Source organism: Herpailurus yagouaroundi, unplaced genomic scaffold, assembly GCF_014898765.1.
Source record: "Herpailurus yagouaroundi ecotype Mexico unplaced genomic scaffold, PumYag 140, whole genome shotgun sequence".
In the NCBI taxonomy this organism is placed as follows: Eukaryota; Metazoa; Chordata; class Mammalia; order Carnivora; family Felidae; genus Herpailurus; species Herpailurus yagouaroundi.
Window position 1 is genome coordinate 61,917,220 of NW_024412395.1, and position 20,449 is coordinate 61,937,668.

The 20,449-nt window shown below is 36.9% G+C and overlaps 1 protein-coding gene across 2 annotated transcripts in view; it reads left to right on the forward strand.

Annotated features, from left to right (window-relative positions):
- ITGA4 (integrin subunit alpha 4) overlaps positions 1-20,449 on the forward strand; it is a 93,198-nt gene that overhangs the window by 47,063 nt on the left and 25,686 nt on the right. For both annotated transcript variants that reach the window (XM_040475550.1, XM_040475551.1), the window contains exons 16-17: positions 16,650-16,799; positions 18,924-19,000. In XM_040475550.1, the coding sequence (XP_040331484.1) occupies positions 16,650-16,799; positions 18,924-19,000 (227 nt within the window). The remainder of the gene's footprint in view (positions 1-16,649; positions 16,800-18,923; positions 19,001-20,449) is intronic.

A 20,449-nucleotide genomic window follows, 5' to 3' on the forward strand; every position in this document is an offset into this window, starting at 1 on the left:
GCCATCTGGATGTATTGTTTGGAAAACTGTCTATTCATGTCTTCTGCCCATTTTTTTAATGGATTATTTGTTTTTTGGGTGTTGAGTTGGTAAGTTATTTATAGATTTTGGATACTGACTCTTTATCCTATATGTCACTGGCAACTATCTTCTCCCATTCCATCAGTTGCCTTTTAATTTTGTTGATTGTCTCCTTTGCTGTGCAAAAGCTTTTTATCTTGATGAAGTCCCAATAGTTCATGTTTGCTTTTGTTTCCCTTTCTTCCAGAGACTTGTCTCCTAAGAAGTTGCTGCAGCCAAGGTCATAGGGGTTGCTGCCTGTGTTCTTTTAGCATTTTGATGGTTTCCTGTCCCACATTTAGGGTTTTCATCCATTTTGAGTTTATTTTTGTGTGTGGTGTAAGAAAGTGGTCCAGGTTCCTTCTTCTTCATGTTGCTGTCCAGTTTTCCCAAGACCATTTGCTGAAGAGACTGTCTTTTTCCCATTGGATATTCTGCCCTGCTCTGTTGACAATTAGCTGACCATATAGTTGTGGGTCCATTTCTGTGTTCTCTCTCTTCTGTTCCACTGATTTTTGCATCTGTTTTTGTGCCAATACCATACTGTCTTGATGATGAAGCTTTGTAATACAGTGTGAAATCTGAAATTGTGATGCCTCCAGCTTTGGTATTTCTTTTTCAACACTACTTTGGCTATTTGGAAGTCTTTTCTAGTTTCATCAAATTTTAGAATTGTTCTAGCTCTGAAGAATCCTGGTGTTACTTTGATAGGGATTGCACTGAATGTGTAGATTGCTTTGGGGTAGTATAGACATTTTAACAATATTTGTTCTTTCAATCCATGATCATGGATTTTTTTCCATTTCTCTGTGTTGTCTTCAGTTTCTTTCATAAGTGTTCTATAGTTTTCAGAGTACAGATTTTTACCTCTTTGGTTAGGTTTATTCCTAGGTATCTTATGCTTTTTGGTGCAATTGTAAATGGGATTGATTCCTTGATATCTCTTTCTGCTGCTTCATTATTGGTGTATAAAAGTGCAACAGATTTATTTATGAACATTTTGACAATACAGTTTCTTTCAGTCCATAAGCATGGAGTATCTTTCCATTTGTGTCCTCTCCAATTTCTCTCATCAATGTTTTATCACTTTCAGAGGCCTGGTCGTTCACCTGCATGGTGTATTCCTAGGTATTTTACTCCTTTTGTGCAATTGTAAATGGGACTGTTTTCTTATTTGCTCTTCTACTTCATTATTACTATATAGAAATGCAACTTATTTCTCTGTATTAATTTTGTATTTTGTTACCAGACTGAAAATATTTATTAGTTCTAGTAGTTTTTTGTAGTCTTCAGAGTTTCCCATATATAGTACCACGTCATCTGCAAAGTTTTAATTTTTCCTTACCAGTGTGGATGCCTTTTAATTTTTTTTCTTAGCTGATTCCTGGGGTTGGACTTCCCATACTGTGTTAATAAGTAAAGGTGGTGAGAGTAGGCATCCTTGTCTTCTTCCTGATCTTAGAGGAAAACTTTTCAGTTTTTAACCATTGGGTATGATGTTAGCTGTGGGTTTTTTATATATGGCCTTGTAATGTTGAGGTAGGTTTCCTCTAAATCTACTTTGTAGAGTTTCTATCATGAATGAATATTGTACTTTGTCAGATGCTTTTCCTGCATTTATTGAGATGATCATATGGTTTTTATCCTTTCTCTTGTTGATGTATCACATTGATTTGTGAATATTGAGTCCTCCCCACCCCCCTGTATCCCTGGAATAATTCCCACTTGGTTGTGTTGAATGATTTTTTAATGTATTATTGAATTTGGTTTACTAATATTTTGTTGAAGATTTTTACATTTATGTCAATCAGAGAAATTGGCCTGTAAGTTTCTTTTTTTGTAGTGTCCTTGGTCTTGGTATCAGGGTAATGCTGGCCTCATAGAATGATTTTGGAAGTTTTCCTTCCTCTTCTAATTTTGGGAAGAGTTTGAGAAGAATTGGCATTAACTCTTCTTTAAGCATTGGGTAGAATTCACCTGTTAAGCTGGTCCCGGACTTTTTGTTTGTTGGGAGTTCTTTGATTACTCTTTCAATTATTATTGGAAGCAATTGGTCTGTTCAAATTTTCCATTTCCTTCTGATTCAGTCTGAAAGATTACACATTTCTAGAAACTTAGCCATTTCTTCTAGGCTGTCCAGTTTGTTGGCATATAATTTTTTCATAACATTCTTTTGTAATCTTTTGTATTTTTGTGATGTTAGTTTTTTCTCCTTTTTCATTTCTGATTTTATTTACTTTGGTCTTATCTCTCGTTTTTTTCTTGATGAGTCTGGTCTGAAGATTTATCAATTTTGTTGATTTTTTCAGAGAACCAGTTCTTGGTTTCCTTTATCTTTTCTCTCTCCCTCTCCCTCTCCCTCTCCCTCTCCCTCTCCCTCTCTCTCCCTCTCTCTCCCTCTTTCTCCCTCTCTCTCTCCCTCTCTCTCCCTCTGTGTGTGTGTGTGTGTGTGTGTGTGTGTGTGTGTGTGTATGTTGTCTCTATTTCACTTATTTCTGCTCTAATCTTTATTATTTCCTTACTTCTACTGGTGTTGGGTTTTGTTCTTATTTTTCTTGCTCCTTTAGATGTAAGGTTGAGTTGTTTGCTTCAGTTTTCTCTTGTTTCTTGAGGTGGGTCTGTGTTGCTATAAAACTTCCCTTTTAGAACTGTTTCTTTTGCTGCATCCCAAAGATTTTGGACAGTTATGTTTTTATTTTCATTTGTTTCCATATATTTTTTTATTTACTATTTGATCTCTTGATTTTCCCGTTGTTTAATAGCATGCTGCTTAGCCTCCACATGTGTGTTTTTTCCAGTTGTTTTCTTGTAATTGATCTCTAGTTTTATACCCTTGTGGTCAGAAAAGATGCATGATATGATTTTAGTCTTCTTAAATTTATGGAGACTTGTTTTGTGGACTAACATATGGTCACTCCTGGAGAATGTTCCATGTGCACTTGGAAAGAATGTGTATTCTGCTGTTTTTAGATAGAATGTATATATATCTGTTAGGTCTATCTGATCTAATGTAACATTCATAGCCACTATTTCCTGGTTTTCTGTTTGGATGATCTATCCAGTGATGTAAACGGGGTATTAAAGTCCCCTAATATTACTGCATTCCTGTCAATTCCTCCCTTTATGTATGTTAATAATTCCTTTATGTATTTATGTGCTTCCATGTTGAGTGCATAGATAAATTGTTACACCCTCTTGTTGGATTGTACCCCTTATGTAGTGCCCTTCTTTGTCTTTTGCTACAGTATTAAGTATCTTGTCTAATAAAAGTATTGCTACTGTAGCTTTTTTTCCCCACTTCCATGTATGTATGTTTTATTTATCCCTTCATTTTCAGTCTGCACGTAGTATCTTTAGGTCTGAGGTGAGTCTCTGATAGACAGTATATAGATGATCTTATTTTTTTTGAATCCGCTCAATCACCCTGTGTCTTTTGATTGAAGCATTTAGTCCATTTAATTATTGGTAGGCATATATTTATTGCCACTTTATTGCTTGTTTTATGATTGCTTTGTAGTTTTTCTCTGTTTCTTCTTTTGTTCTCTTCCCTTGTGGTTTTATGGCTTTCTTTAGTGTTATGCATGGATTTCTTTCTCTTTATTTTTGTGTATCTATTACAGGCTTTTGATTTTTCAGTTACCATGAGGATCATATATAACATCCAAAGTATACAGCAATTTGTATCCAGTTGATGGTCACTTAAGTTTGATCCCATTCTAAAGGCACTAAATTGTTACTTTCTCCTCCACATTGTATGTATATGATGTTATATTTTGCATCCTTTTATTTTGTGTATTCCTTGACTGATTTTTGTGGATGAAATTGATCTCACAACTTTTGTGTTTTAACCTCCATATTGGTTAAAAGAAGAATGGGTATTAACTCTTTTTTAAGCGTTGGGTAGAATTCATCTGTTAAGCTGGTCCTGGACTTTTTGTTTGTTGGGAGTTCTTTGATTACTCTTTCAATTATTATTGGAAGCAATTGGTCTGTTCAAATTTTCCATAAGTGATTAATCTGCTACCTTTATTGTGCGATCACATTTGCCTGTGAAATTGTTCCCTTTTATAATTTCCTTCTAGTGGAAATGCTTCATTTTTTACATCTTAGTGTGTTATCTGTTGAAATTCTCTTCTATTAGATGTCACTCTCCCTCTATGATAATGTTCCTTGTCCATGTAAATATATGACGATGAATCTTTGCCTTTGCCATATTCATATATATAACTTTATTAGATCTTAATGATTTCTGAAAACAAGATCTTAGAACAAGGGATAATTTTGAGGCTGCTTTGATTTAGGGAAACTCAATTAACAATTGGCAGCAGTTTTTAGAAAGGTTGGAGCAGCCGTGGTGAAGTGAGACTTTGCTTAAGGCTTTTATAGATGGTATTTATTGGTTGATCTTGATGGAATCTCTGCATCAAATTATTCACTGATGTTTAAGAAGAGAAAAGGGGTGGTAAAGTGGGATGACAAATGAAGTAACAAGATTCTCTCCCTGCTTGCAATATTTCCAATAAAGCTAAAAATATGTAGCTTAGGCATCTGATCAGGAATGCCTGCCACTGTTTATAATCTGAGAGACCTAGTGAGTTCAGTGGCCTTAGCAATGTTATATAATTATGAAATCAACCTGCCTACATGTATAGTAGATTAGTTTGTTCTTTCCCTTGGTTCCTGAACTTTCTGGATTTTGGATTTATGAACTAAAACAGTTTTATTTTGTTATGTGAGTCTTTAGGCAACTTCTAAAACCCATCTTTTTCAATAATAACTTCAAGGAAGTTAAGGTATATTTGGTTTGTAATTATATTTTATTTGTATTTTATGTATTCATTTATATTGTTAAACTGTACTAGTACATAATTCAGTGAGCCGTTATATATTAACCGTTATATATTAACCAAAGCCATTATATATTAACCACAGCAAACTATGGACTGATCCATATAGGCATATAGTTGTCCAAGTACAAACAGACTATATAATTATACTGACATTATGGTGGTCAGGAAGGGGATTAATTATTCCAGGATATGTTAATTCTTTGTTAGATTGGAAGGTGTTTGAAGACAGAATATTACTTTTTGTATGTTTGCATTCCCTTAGAGTTAATACAACTCCTTACATAAGGTAGAAATCCATGAATATTCTTAAAATTGATGAGTGATGTTTCTCTGTGCTATTTAAAGAATTCTATAAGGGAAAATCTGAGAATGTTCTATTGGTGTTACGATTAGAGCACCTGTTTGGGGGCTGCTGGCTTTTCTCAGGATGTTGGTAGTGCCAGCTGTTTGACAGTTCTCCACTTCCCAAAGCAAGCGTATACTAGCTAGAGTGGTTATAATTACAGATGGTGGTGCTGGGTTAGGTTCCAATCTGTGCCTCAGCCTTACCTTCTCCCTCCCCGATCCACTTCCCACATTTGTACCATTTGTACAAAAACATAAATCTGGGGGCACCTGGTGGCTCAGTTCTTGAAGTGACTGATTCTTGATTTAGGCTTAGGTCATGATCTCATGGTTCATGAGATTGAGCCCTGCATCAGGTTCTGTGCTTACAGCATGGAGCCTGTTTGAGATTCTCTCTCTCCCTCTCTCTCTCTGCTTCTCCCCTGCTTGCTCTCTCTCTCTCTCTCTCTCTCTCTCTCTCTCTCTCTCTCTCAAAGTAAATAAATAAACATTTAAAAAAAACCCACAAATCTGATCATATTCCTTGCTTAAAATTCTTCTAAGACTTTCCAGTCCTCTTTTTTTTTTTTTTAATGTTTTACTTATTTTTAAGACAGAAAAATAGAGCATGCGTGGGGAGGGGCAGAGAGAGAGACACACAGAGAATCTGAAGCGGGCTCCAGGCTCTGAGCTGTCAGCACAGAGCCCGATGCAGGGCTTGAACTCAGAAACTGTGAGATCATGACCTGAGCCGAAGTTCGATGCTTAACCAACTAAGCCACCCAGGTGGCCCTCCAGTCCTCCTTTAAGTGTAGATTAGGTGCCCCTCCTTCTTCTGTACTTGTGTGTACTTACACTGGAATGCTCATACCCTACATTGTATGTGGATTTATGGATTATATAGATGCTGACATAGGTATTGACTTTCAGTTTTGTGTCCCCAGAGCCTTCCTTGTACTTGGCAGACCCACGAATAGATACACTGAAATGTTTATAGTGCAGTATCATTTTTCATTCAGTAAACCTTATAAATATTTCTGGCTCCACCCTTTAGGTTTTTCCACTGCATACACGCAATAGGAAGACATGGACTTACTGCTTAGTGGCCATAAATACAAATTTCTATAAAAGTTAAACAAGAAGGCAGACTTTGTATAATTTCAGACATGTGGTAATTTGCATGCTTATGGGTTGCCCTATTTTATGTAATGTCCATAAAAATGTGGCATGGAATCTTCATTATTTTTAATATAGATAGCACGTGACCATACAAATGAAAAATTTTAAGCAAATCTACTTTTTCCCTCCCAAATACGTAATTAGTCACTTCAAGACATTTTTGCTATTCTTGTCTTTAGGTGGAGCTGTTAAAGTTAAATAAGTGTGAATATCTGTCAAACACAGTTCTTGCAAGAGTGCACGTACATTTTATATATTGTGAGAAAAGTATAATTAATAGCTAATTAGGATAATGAAAGTAATATACACCAGATGTAGAGAAGACCTTGTGGAAAATTAGTATGAATTAGGTAACATGTGATTTGGTCAAAGCAAGCTTGTTGAGAAGAATTAAAACAGTGGACATGTGGAGGGACAATCAGTGGCTGTCTAGCTCCTACACCTAGGGAATAATTTAATCAAGTTTGCTATTGTAATACTCAGGGCTTCAAGCTGTTCGGTTTTCACAAGTTGATAACTTGGGATTTGGGCCTTGATTTGCAGCATTCCTATATGGTCAAAGTTTCATGTTGAGATGATCACTTTTCAAGTAATTTAATAAAATCCTCTCCATGCATAAGAATGGAAAAGTAATGAGAGATCTCAGGTACTCTGTTTCATGCCCCAAATCGTCCAGATACCACTTAATTAATACCAGTCTAATACTTGGTATGTAACTCATTTTCTACTTAATGTTCATTGATTGGCAATAGTCAGATTTTCTTTTTCATTAAATTCCTTCCAAACGTTCACCTGAATATCCTATTATAAGAAGCTGAAATTCAGTAATATCTTGATTGGTTTATATAGCTATATTTTGAAGCAACATCTACATAATTAATCTCTAACATCTGTTGATATCTGAAATGCCAGGCATTGTTCTCAGTAAGTATTTTACAAACATCATGCCACTGGATTCTCATAACAATAGGTATAGGCATCATGAGAATCATCATTATCCCCATTTTCGATGAGGTTAATTGAGCCATAGACAGATGAAGTAATTTGCTCAAGGTCACACAGATACAGATAGGGTTGCACCTGAGATTGGAAGCCCAGTTACCGTACCTCCAGGCCTCTTGTTTTTAAGCATGGTATACATATATTGATAGTTATAAATAATGTAAAAAGAAAAATTATCTTTTTTATTTACATAAGGACATAGAATAGTCTTTTAAGTGATAAATCCTCTTGATTAATTTACTTCATTGACTGTATCCAAAGTTACTACAGATGTAAGTAGCACAGCCATCATCTGTATTACAGGCATTTTTTCCTACCCATTCGGGATTACTAATTGAGCTTTACAAATTACTTGTTCTTCACTTGCTTTCAGGCAGTAATGTTTAAGCCATCTTCTAATCTTAAAATGTTTATAGGTACTAAAACTTTGTTCCACTAACGTTATGGACTAGGAGTTCTGTAAATAACAATGCCATGGATCTACTCAGGAACTGAATAAATAGAAACCTCAATTATGGGTTAAGGTAATATATCTAGCCCTGATGCAAACACTTGAGTCTGTTTAATGTTTAAAAGGAACTTTGTTGAATTTCTGTTTTAAAAGGAGAAGAACCTAGAGATTGAAACGAGTATATGAAAAGTAGAGTCAAACTGTGATATAAAGAAACTAATTCTTGGGGCGCCTGGGTGGCTCAGTTGGTTAAGCGACCGACTTCAGCTCAGGTCATGATCTCGCGATCCATGAGTTCGAGCCCCGTGTCGGGCTCTGTGCTGACAGCTCGGAGCCTAGACCCTGTTTCGGATTCTGTGTCTCCCTCTCTCTGACCCTCCCCCGTTCATGCTCTGTCTCTCTCTGTCTCAAAAATAAATAAACGTTAAAAAAAAAAAAATAAACTAATTCTTCAAATATTTCCTGAGTATAGTAACAATTCTAATATCAAGAAAAGTAAAAACGGTCTAGTTCCATGTAGATAGACTTTATCTACTGATTGTTAACTGTGTTCTCAAATCCTGAGATACAATGTCTCTGTTTAATTTTTGTTGTGCTTAAGATACTTGTTTTATAGGTTTGTCATCAACATATCTCATTTCATGCAATTTAATTAAATTGTCTCCTGAATTCTGTTAAAATCCTCCTGGATTACTTTATCAGTAAAATTTTATTTGCCTACCTACTTAGAGAAGGAGAAAAAGAAAGGAGTCTGTTTTTGTCAAGTACACTTTGAAGATCTCATTTCGGTCTAAAGAGGGCTCAGATTAAGGGCTTTTTAAGTGATACCATGTTTTATATATTACTGGACTCCCATATTTTTTTATAGACCTGAGCTTCTAGAACAATTTTACTATCAAAGTTATCCTTTAATTGAATGCTAAATGATTTCAAAGTTATTTTCCTGTCACTTATTTTACTATTGGTACATATATGTGTGTTAGGAAACAAATTTGATAGTATGTAGTTGTATCCTTTGGGTAAATACCTTTTTTGTATCCTTTGGGTAAATACCTAGTAGTGCAATTGCTGGGTCATAGGATAGTTTTATCTTTAACTTTCCCAGGAACCTCCACACTGTTATCCACAGTGGCTGTTCCAGCTTGCATTCCCACCAACAGTGCAAGAGGGTTCCCCTTTCTCTGCATCCTGACCAACATCTGCTGTTTCCCGGGTTGTTAATTTTAGTCATTCTGACAGGTGTGAGGTGGTATCTCATTGTGGTTTTTGTTTTTCCTTGATGATAAGTAATGTTGAATATCTTTTCATGTGTCTCTTTGTCATTTGTATGTCTTCTTTGGAGAAGTCTTCTCAGGTCTTCTGGCCATTTCTTAACTGTATTATCTTTGGGGTGTTGAGTTTGATAAGTTCGTCACAGATTTTAGATATCAACCCTTTATCCTATATGTCATTGGCAACTATCTTCTCCCATCCCATTGGTTGCCTTTTAGTTTTGTTGATTGTTTCCTTTGCCAAGAGCTTTTTATCTTGATGAGGTCCCAATAGTTCATGTTTGCTTTTGTTTCCCTTGCCTCCAGAGACTTGTCTTGTACGAAGTTGCTGCAGCCAAGGTCACAGGGGTTGCTGCCTGTGTTCTCTTCTAGGGTTTTGATGGTTTCCCGTCTCACATTTAGGGTTTTCATCCTTTTTGAGTTTATTTTTGTGTATGGTGTAAGAAAGTGGTCCAGGTTCATTCTTCTGCATGTTGCTGTCCAGTTTTCCAAACACCGTTTGCTGAAGAGACTTTTTCCCATTAGATATTCTTTCCTGCTCTGTCAACAATTAGTTGACCATGTCGTTTGGGGTCCATTTCTGGGTCCTCTGTTCTGTTCCATTAATCTGTGTCTGTTTTTGTGCAAGTACTATACTGTCTTGATGATGACAGCTTTGTAATACAGCTTGAAGTCCAGAATTGTGATGCTTCCAGATTTGATTTTTCTTTTTCAATGTTACTTTGGCTTTTCGGGATCTTTTCTGATTCCATACAAATTTTAAAATCATTTGCTCTAGCTCTGTGAAGCATGCTGGTGCTATTTTGATAGGGATTGCATTGAATATGTAGGTTTCTTTGGATAGTATAGAAATTTTAACAATATTTGTTCTTCCAATCCATGAGCATGGAGTGTTTTTTCCATTTTTTTGTGTTGTCTTCAATTTTATTCATAAGTGTTCTATAGTTTTCAGCATACACATTTTTTTTAACCTCTTTGGTTAGGTTTATTCCTAGGTGTCTTAATGGTTTTTGGTGCAGTTGTAAATGGGACTGATTCCTTCATAATTCTTTCTGCTGTTTCATTATTGGTGTATAGAAATGTAATGGATTTGTTGATTTTTATATCCTGTGACTTTGCTGAATTCATGTACCCGTTCTAGCAATTTTTTGGTGGAGTCTTTGGGTTTTCCACAAAGAGTATCATGTCGTCTGCAAATATTGAAAGTTTGATTTCTTCCTTGCCTTTTATTTCTTTTTGTTGTCTGATTGCTGAGGCTAGGACTTCCAGTACTCTGTTGAACAACAGTGGTGAGGGTGGATGTTACTGTTATGTTCTTGACCTTAGAGGATGATATTAGCTGTGGGTCTTTCATATATGGCCTTTATGATGTTGAGGTATGTTCCTTCTATTACTACTTTTTTGAGGGTTTTTATCAAGAAATGATACTGTATTTTATCTAATGCTTTTTCTGCATCTATTGAACCATATGGTTCTTCTCCTTTTCTTAATGTGGTATATCACATTGATTTGCAGATTCTGAGGAATAAATCCCACTTGATCATGGTGAATAATTCTTTTAATATACTGAGGATTCAATTTGCTAGTGTCTTAGAATTTTTGCACCATTGTTCATCAGAGATATTGGTCTGCAACTTTCCATTTTAGTGGGATATTTGTCTGGTTTTGGAACCAAGGTAATGTTGGCCTCATAGAATGAGTTTGTAAGTTTTCCTTCCATTTCTTTTTGTTGGAACAGTTCCAAAAGGATGGTATTCTTTTTTGGATGTTTGGTAGAATTCCCCTGGGAAGCCATCTGGCCCTGTACTCTTGCTTATTGAGAGATTTTTTTTTTTATTACTGATTCAATTTCCTTATTTGTAACGGGTATCTTCAAATTTTCTAGTTCTTCCTGTTTCAGTTTTGGTAGTTTATATGTTTCTAGATATTTATTCATTTGTTCCAGGTTGCCCAATTTATTGGCATCTCATTGCTCATAATATTCTCTTATAATTGTATTTTTGTGGTTTTGGTGGTGGTCTCTCTTCTTTCATTCATGATTTTATCGGTTTGGGTCCTTTCTCTTTTCTTTTTGGTAAGTCTGGCTAGGGTTTTATCAATTTTGTTAATTCTTTCAAAAACCAGTTCCTGGTTTAGTTGATCTGCTTTTTGTTTTTGTTTTTTTCTATATAACTTGTTTTTGCTCTAATCTTTGTTATTTCCCTTCTTTTGCTGGTTTTGGGCTTTATTTGCTGTCCTTTTTCCAGCTTTTTTAGGTGTAAGGTTAGGTTGTATATTTGAGATTTTTCTTCCTTCTTGAGGAAGGCCTGAATTGCTATATACTTCCCTCTTAGGACTGCCTTTACACTTTTGGACTGTTATATTTTCATTTTCATTGGCTTCAATGTATTTTTTCATTTCTTCTTTAATTTCCTGGTTAACCGATCCACTCATTCTTTAACAGGATGTTCTTTAACCTCCATGTATTTGAGGGCTTTAAATTTTTTTCTTGTGGTTGACTTCAAGTTTCAGAGTCTTGTGGTCTGAAAATATGCATGGTACGATCTCGATCTTTTTGTAGTGGTTGAGGCCTGATTTGTGACCCAGTATGTGATCTATTCTGGAAAAAGGTCCTTGTGCACTTGAAAAGAACATGTATTCTGTTTCGTTAGGATGAAATGCTCTGAATATATCTGTTAAGTCCATCTGGTTCAGTGTGTCATTCAAAGCCATTGTTTCCTTGTTTATCTTCTGCTTAGATGACCTATCTATTGATGTAGGTATGGTGTTAAAGTCCCCTACTATTACTGTATTATTATCAATGAGTTTAAGTTTGTTATTAATCGATTTATATATTTGGCTTCTATCAAGTTGGGGGCATAAATATTTACAATTATTAGCTCTTCTTGTTGGATAGACCCCCTTTATTATGATATAGTATCCTTGATCTCTTACTATCATCTTTGGTTTAAAATCTAGTTTGTCTGGGGGCACGTGGGTGGCTCAGTCAGTTAAGCATCCAACTTTAGCTTAAGTCATGATCTCATGGTTTGTGAGTTCTAGCCCCATGTTGGGCTCTGGGCAGACACTGCTGAGCCTGCTTCGGGTTCTCTGTCTCCCTCTCTCTCTCTGCCCTTCCCCCACTTACACACACACTCTCTCTCTGTCTCAAAAATAAATAAACATTTAAAAAATAAATAAAGTATTATTTGTCTTATATAAGTATGGCTACTCCAGCTTTCTTTGATGTCCATTGGCATGATAACTGGTTCTCCACCCCTTCCCTTTCATTTTGGACGTGTCTTTGAGTCTAAAATGAGTCTCTTGTAAGCAGCATATCAAAAGGTCTTTTTTTTTTTTTTTTAACAATCCATTCTGATACCCTGTATCTTTTGACTAGAACATTTAGTCTATTTACATTCAGAGTAATTATCAATAGATATGATAGATATGAATTTAGTGCTGCTGTATTACCTATAAAGTTGCTGTACATTTAGATTGTCTCTGTTGCTTTCTAGTCTTTGTTGCTTTTGGTCTCTCTTTCCTACTTAAAGTGTCCCCTTTAATAATTCTTGAAGAACTGGTTTAGTTTTTGCTTGTCTTGGAAACCTTTTATCTCTCCTTCTATTCTGAATGACTGCCTTGCTGAATAAAGTATTCTTGGATGCATAATGTTTCCTGTTTAGCATGATGAATATATTATGCCACTCCTTCCTGGTCTGCCAACTTTCTGTGGACAGGTCTTCTGCTAACTTTATGTGTCTACCCTTGAAGGTTAAGGACCTTTTGTCCCTAAGTGCTTTCAGAATTTTCTTTATATTTTTCAGGTTTCACTATGATATGTCATGGTGTTAACCTGTTTTTGTTGATTTTGAGTGGAATCCTCTGTGTCCCTTGGACTTGAATGCCTATTTCCTTCCCCCAGATTAGGGAGGTTATCAGCTATAATGTGTTCAAATAAACCTTCTATCCCTTTTTCCTGCTTTTTTTTTTTTTTTCCTGGGACTCCTATGATACATATGTTATTGCACTTTGTAGAATCACTGATTTCCCTAAGTCTGTATTCATGATCTTACAGTTTTCTTTCCCTCTCCTTTTCAGCTTCATTATTTTCCATAATTTTATCTTCTATATCACCTATTCAGTCCTCTGCTTCCTCCATCCTTTAATCACATCCAGTCGGTTTTGCATTTCAGGTATAGCATTTGTTATTTCAGCCTGACTAGTTTTTAGGTCTCTTTCTCTGCAGCAAGTGTTTCTCTGGTGTTTTATATGCTTTTTTTCAAGTCTAGCTAGTATTCTTATGACTGTTATTCTAAATTCTTACTTAGATATATTACTTACCTTTTTTGAGCACATCCCTGGCTGTGTTTCTTCTTGATCTTTCTTTGGGGGAGAATTCCCTGTCTTGTCATTTTATCTAGTTTTCTGTCTTTTGTGTTAATGAAAGCTTGTTGTATTTTCTGCTCCTAAGTGTAATGCTATATTAAGAAGGGGTTATACTCTGTCTAGAGCATGGTGCTTCAGGAAATGCTTCTGGTGTGAAATGTTTCTGCTGCTTTCTCCCAGATCAGTCCTCTGCAGAGTTCCTCCTTGCTTTCACTAGGGAGTGTTTGGATCTTTAACTAGGTGTGCTTTGATTTGTTTGTTAAAATAAGCCTGATTTAAAAACAACAACAACAACAACAACAACAACAACAACAACAAAAAACCTCATCCAGAAAAAGAGAAAAGGAAAAGGAATAAAAAAGAAAACAAACAAAAAACTATAAGCCTGATTCCAAAGAAAAAGAAAATAAAAAAAGATGGGAAAAAAAGAAAGAAAAGAAATAAAAAGAAGCCTGATCAAAAAAAAAGGAACAAAAAACTATAAGCCTGATTCCAAAAAAGAAAGAGAGGAAAAAGACAAGAAAAAGGGAAAAAAAAAAAAAAAAAAAAAGCACCTGCTCCTATTTCCACCAGAACTGAAACTGATACTTTAGAGTACTCTGTGATCAGTAGACTTGGTTGGAGTGTTTACGTTGGTCCTCTGGGGGAGAGGCCGGCTGTGCTGGCTCACAGAGCTGACCTAGTAAAGATGCTCCTGCAGGGTGGGGGTGGGGTTTGGTATAAGTGATTCCACCCTCCACTGGGGGCACTGTGTTGCTCACTGAAGTCCAACCCTGCTGGTAGGCGGGGGGGAAGATGGTGTTACTCTGCTTTCTAGTCCCCAGGTCTGGGAGCTCTCACCAGCCACTGTTCAGGAAACCCTTACAGACACGCACACAATCTCCCCTCCTGTGCCCCAGACTTCCATCAGATCCTTGCACTCAACCCGTCTGTGCCTGGGCCATTGACATGCCTGGCGCCACAGCTCTTCTGTGTTTTAGTTCTAGTGCGTGGCTGGGATTCAAAACTCCAAATCTTTTTTTTTTTTTTTTTAGTATAATTTGTCAAATTGGCTTGCATACAACACCCAGTGCTCATCCCAACAAGTTCCCTCCTCAATGCCCATCACCCACTTTCCCCTGTCCTCCACCCCCCATCAACCCTCAGTTTGTTCTCTGTATTTAAGAGTCTCTTATGGTTTGCCTCCCTCCCTCTCTGTTTAGTAACTTTTTTTTCCCCTTCTCCTCCCCCATGGTCTTCTGTTAAGTTTCTCAAGATCCACATATGAGTGAAAACATATGGTATCTGTCTTTCTCTGGCTGACTTAGTTCACTTAGCTTAATACCCTCCAGTTCCATCCTTGTTGCTGCAAATGGCCAGATTTCATTCTTTCTCATTGCAAAGTAGTATTCCATTGTATATATAAATCACATCTTCTTTATCCATTCATCAGTTGATGGACATTTAGGCTCTTTCCATAATTTGGCTATTGTAAAACTCTAAATCTTAAAGGATTACACTCCTCTTCTCTGGAGTAGAGCCTTGCAGTGCTGTGCCTGGTGACTTTCTGTCCCAGAAAAGCAGCTGCAGGGCTGTGCAGGTGCCTGGAGTTTATGGTGAAGCACAGAAAAAAGCTGCAACCAGTTATCTACCTTCTGCGCATGCTTCTATCCCCTGCTGTTGAATGGCTACTCAAAGGTGCCACCCACGTCTTTTGTCCTTAGGAAATATATCCTTCCAAATGCACTCCAGGAAGCAGAATGTTGTCTCCCAGAGTGACCCAGGGAATCCCCATACCACTCTGTCCACTCTCAGGGACCTCTACCCTCCTTCTCCCCAGGAGCACTGACACCCTCCTAGATCAACTCCGGTGAATGGCACGAACTTCCAGAACCTCAGAATTTGAGCTCTAATGTTGGCAAAAACTTGTGATAGTCCATTCCTCCCAATTCCCCAGTCATTGGTTTTAGGGGAATGCTTTTTTTTGCCTAAACCCAATGGGATGCTCACACTCTCTTGCTCCTGCACGCACGCACGCGCGCTCTCTCTCTCTCTCTCTCTCTCTCTCTCTCTCTCTCTCTCTCTCCTATGCAGAAAGGGTTCCCTACCCTACATGGCACTATAGCTTTTCTTTCCCCCACCTCACGTCTCTGCACCTCATACCTCAAATTATGAAGATTGTTCTCTTAATCCCTAGATCGATTTCCTAGGTGTTTCCTAGGTGTTCAAAATGATTTGATATTGCTCTAGCTGTGTTCAAGGGACAAGACTAGCCCAGGGTCCCTCTACTACACTGCCATCCTGACTACTCCCTCTGTAGTATATTCTTTTTTAATGAGGAGGCTAGTGAGTAATCATATAAAAAAATAATTTAAAAACTTTTTAATGTTTATTTATCTTAGAGAGATAGAGCATGAGTGGAAGAAGGGAAGAGAGAGAGGGTGACACAGAATCTGAAGCAGGCTCTAGGCTCTGTGCTGACAGCTCAACACGGGACTCAAACTCACAAACTGTGAGATCGTGATCTGAGCTGAAGTTGGATGCCTAACTGAAAATACAGGAAATAACTTTCCTACATACCATTTATAATCTATTTAGAAATATAATTGGAAAAGCTCCACCAATAATAGCAAAGAAAATGATATATTTAATAATAAATGTAAAATCAAATGAATCACATTGAATTAAAACGTTACTGAGAGATATAAAAAGAAAACTTGAATAAGACTTGAGAGAGATCTCTTATTTCTACAGGTCTGCTACACAGAAATGTTAAATAGACTAAAATGTTGATTAGTTCTTTGAAATGATTTACAAAGAATTTGTAATGGAAAAAGCTTATGATATAATGTCAGGTGAATACAGGTATGCCAAGAAAATATCACAAAAGTATGTCCAAATGTAAAACTATGTAACTATTACAGGATGGATAGGTTTTTTTCTATTTTTACACTTTTTGTGTCTTTTCCAATAAACATAAATGCTTATGGAATGTGGGAAAAAAACCCACATTCAGTGTATTTTAACAATTTAGATGAAAGGGTAAATAGTTTGTTTACCTTTCCTATGTTTGGCCTTAATGCAAGAAAAGAGGAGCTTTATGTCTATGTTTTTTGATTCACATGCTTATTCTGATTTCTAACTGATGGTTTTATATTCCCTTAGAAAGATGTGCGGGACATCCTCACCCCAATTCAGATTGAAGCTGCTTACCACCTTGGGCATCATGTCATCAGTAAACGAAGTACAGAGGAATTCCCCCCACTTCAACCAATTCTTCAGCAAAAGAAAGAAAAAGACAGAATTGAAAAAACGGTAAGAATGTTTTCCTTTGTTCCAAACATTATGTGCATATAACTCAGTTTTTGAAATATTGCATAATTCTGGGGAAATGAATTCTCTTTCTGAATTCTTTAAAATTTTTTAAATCAATTTTCTTAATATACGGAGAGATTTATGCTGTGCCTTATTTTCCACTTTTCTTTACTTTTTATATTCCCTTTAGGATATTGAGCTCTGAGTGTGTTTCCATATGCATTTAGTTCAAGAAATGGTTTCCCATATACATGAGATGTTAATTTTCCCTCCTTGATACTTTCATATTCAACTATAGGCTTTTTAGCCACATCCCAGGACCCATTGCATTTTGAGATGGATGCTGCATTCTAACCAGTGGGCTGCTTTTTCTAGTGTATCCCCTAATAGCTCCGTTTCACTGGCAGATTGTTGACTCCCAGGAATCCGGTTGTTCGGACCTTTACTGTCCAACAGTGTCATCAACAGGATGTTTGGAGGCATGTTTTAAAGCATTTGCTAATGGCACACAATGTAAAAGGCAGAAGTGACATTTATTATTTTTTTAAATATGAAAATTATTGCCAAATTGGTTTCCATACAACACCCAGTGTGCTCATCCCAACAGGTGCCCTCCTCAATGCCCATCACCCACTTTCCCCTCCCTCCCACCCCCATTCAACCCTCAGTTCTCAGTTTTTAAGAGTCTCTTATATTTTGACATTTAAAGGACTAGTTCATATCCTGTTTAGAGTAATTGCCCTTAAGTCACCTGAAGATATTCGAGATTACAATCATTGCTCTCTAGAATACTAGATCAAATGAACATAACTTAAGAGCAAGTTTTCTTGATACTCTTATGAATATAATTGTGGAAATCAGTGTTTTCACTCTTCTTTTGAACTTCAATTGTCAATATCAACTATTTTTAAATATGTTTAATAATGAAAAATTCAATATTGTAAGTACACAAGCCAAAACCTTAGCAATTTATAGTTACATTAGAATAATCTGCATTTTGGGGGGCCCTCGGTGGCTCAGTTGGTTAAGCATCCAATTTCGGCTCAGGTCATAATCTTGCGGTCCGGTCCGTGGGTTCCAGCTCCGCATCCTGCTCTGTGCTGACAGCTCAGAGCTTTAGATTCTGTGTCCCCGCCTCTCTCTGCCCCTCCCCCACTCATGCTCTGTCTCGCTCTCTCAAAAGTAGATAAATGTTAAAGAGAAATTAGAATACCCTGCATTTTGATTTTTAGAACAACCTGCTTTACAAGTAAAAGTGGTAGGAAAAATATCACATTTACCTCATCATTTAGAGAAAGATTTACACTTCCCTTCTGCTTCCCCAGGTTGAGGTAGTCTGTGGTCTGACACCCTATCAGACAACATGCTAGTCATTTCCCATTTAATGAACCTAGCTCCTTCTCTGACTTGGTAGATTTCTCTCAGCATCTTTCCCTTTTTACCTGTTCCTCTTAGCTTCCTTTTTATCTCTCTCCGCTTTTTCCTCTATCTTAGACCTCAGGTCTTCCCACGTACCTCTTAGTATCTCTGGGTCCTATTAAAATGTTCCGAGTTAAATAAGTTCTGGAACGCTTAGGATAGACTATCATTTAATTTAGCTCCAGGTGTCCTCCAGTAAAATTTCTAACTTTCTACATTTTGCTGTTTTTACTAAATGGAGGCTCACCTCCCATCACCTGTGAAAAGTGCATGCCATGCTTCTTAGTCATAAGTGGGATCACACGGTAGCACCAGAAAATTGAGAGGTATTCGGCGAAGGACACCCTGGCAGCACAGGCTTTAAATACCTACCTAGGGTACTACCTCAGTCTGCTTAAACTCATTTTTTTTATAGCAATTGTAGAAGAAACACTAATCTTTCCATTTAACACATCTAGGCTTTATGTTAACCTGTTGGAAGAACTTGGTACCTTTTAGTCCTGTAGTTACTTGTCATTGGAACTGTGACTAATTCTCAAATCAAACTCCAAAAGGGACAAAATGAGGTGTTCATCAATTTTATTTCACTTTTCTCGTGTACTACAGATGGCAATTTCTTTCTAAAAAAAAAAAAAAAAAAAAAAGCACAGAAGCATATCTCCTTATTAAACTAACATAAAAAATACTGTTCTGTTTTACTTCCAGATAAATTTTGCAAGATTTTGTGCCCACCAAAATTGCTCTGCTGACTTACAGGTTTCTGGGAGAATTGGATTTTTTAAGTAAGTGTAGTTTCCTGTTCCTCAGTGAGATGGGTAACGGGTGTGTGCTTGTCTGTTCTGAAGAGACTAATCCTTGGGGATTAGAGGCATTCAATGAATTGAACAACATTCTGCTGAGAGAGATGAAGAGGTCTGTATATCCCTCCCTGAACATATATACTCAGAGCTAACCACTTTTTGAAAGAATGAGAATATGTGAGCACCAAGGTTTTCATCTTTTACTGACCACTCAGGAGATATTTCAGGATTTAATTGTGACTTGGGTTATCATTATTGTAGTTATGTTTTAGACATTGTAAGTGCCTGTTAATAGAGTTTAGGTGGCAAAACGGGCTAACATCCACTAACATAAGGATTAGTTTTTTTTTATCATCCACAAACTGGTTACATAAGTCAGACTGATGTACAAAACAAAAGAAATACCCAAATGTATATATGACACATTTGAAAGGGAATAAACCACTTTGTTTCTCTAAATTCATGGATGGGGGGACAGTAAAAAGAAAATACATGTATCATGCCAAGAATCATGCCTCCACAAGACATAGTGAAAATTAGATAAAGGTTGCTTGCTTTTACTATTTTATCATGGGAAATAAGCCACTGCACCTTTGTATCCCGTCTAAATACCTTATTTGGAAATTGCTCTGTGTGCCAGAGGGAAGATAGGAGAAGTGAGGACCAGAGAGAGAGAATCTAAACTTAGGTTGAAGGCTCACTGTGTACAGGAAGTGAAAGAGGAATCAGTGGCAGGACAGGAAAACGGTAAACGATTTTGTGGATGTAGGGATAGAAAGGAAAAAGTTTAATTGGGGCATGTTGAATCTGGTGCAATTTCCATATATGCAGCTTTCCTCTTGAAAATCTAGTTCAGGATTGTATTTGGAAGTCTTCTCCCATTAGCAGTTTGTGAGCATGCAGGGCTCGGGGGCGGGGAGATGCGTGGAGATGGGAATTTCAGAGAAAAGAACCAAGGATCAAGTTGGGGAGGAGTCGATTTTATTTAAAGATCTTAACAAGAATAGCAAGTCCCTGGGGGGAAACTGAAGAGGTATCTTTGGAGAACTAAGAAGAGAACCAAACCCATCGTGAAATAGCCAATGGAGAATATAGAAAGAGGGATTTAATACCGTAAAATTTTGTAGAGAGATCAGATACCACAATGCCTGAGGAAAGGTCATGGGAATTGGCATTTAGAACGGGACTGGCGGGTGAGAAAAGGCTGTCCCTGGCAAATTGTGAGATGGGAATTTCATTGCAGTAGTAGGCAGTCAGGTCTTAAGGGAAAAATAATATACTGGGGACGAGTAGTTTCAACTGAAGAATTTTTAGGTAGTGATGAAATCTTTTATTTATTTAATCATGGAAAAACATGAACACGCGTGAGGGTCAAAGGCAGAGGAAAGACTAAATCCAAGAGAGAAATGTCCTTAAAACGAGGGGGCACTT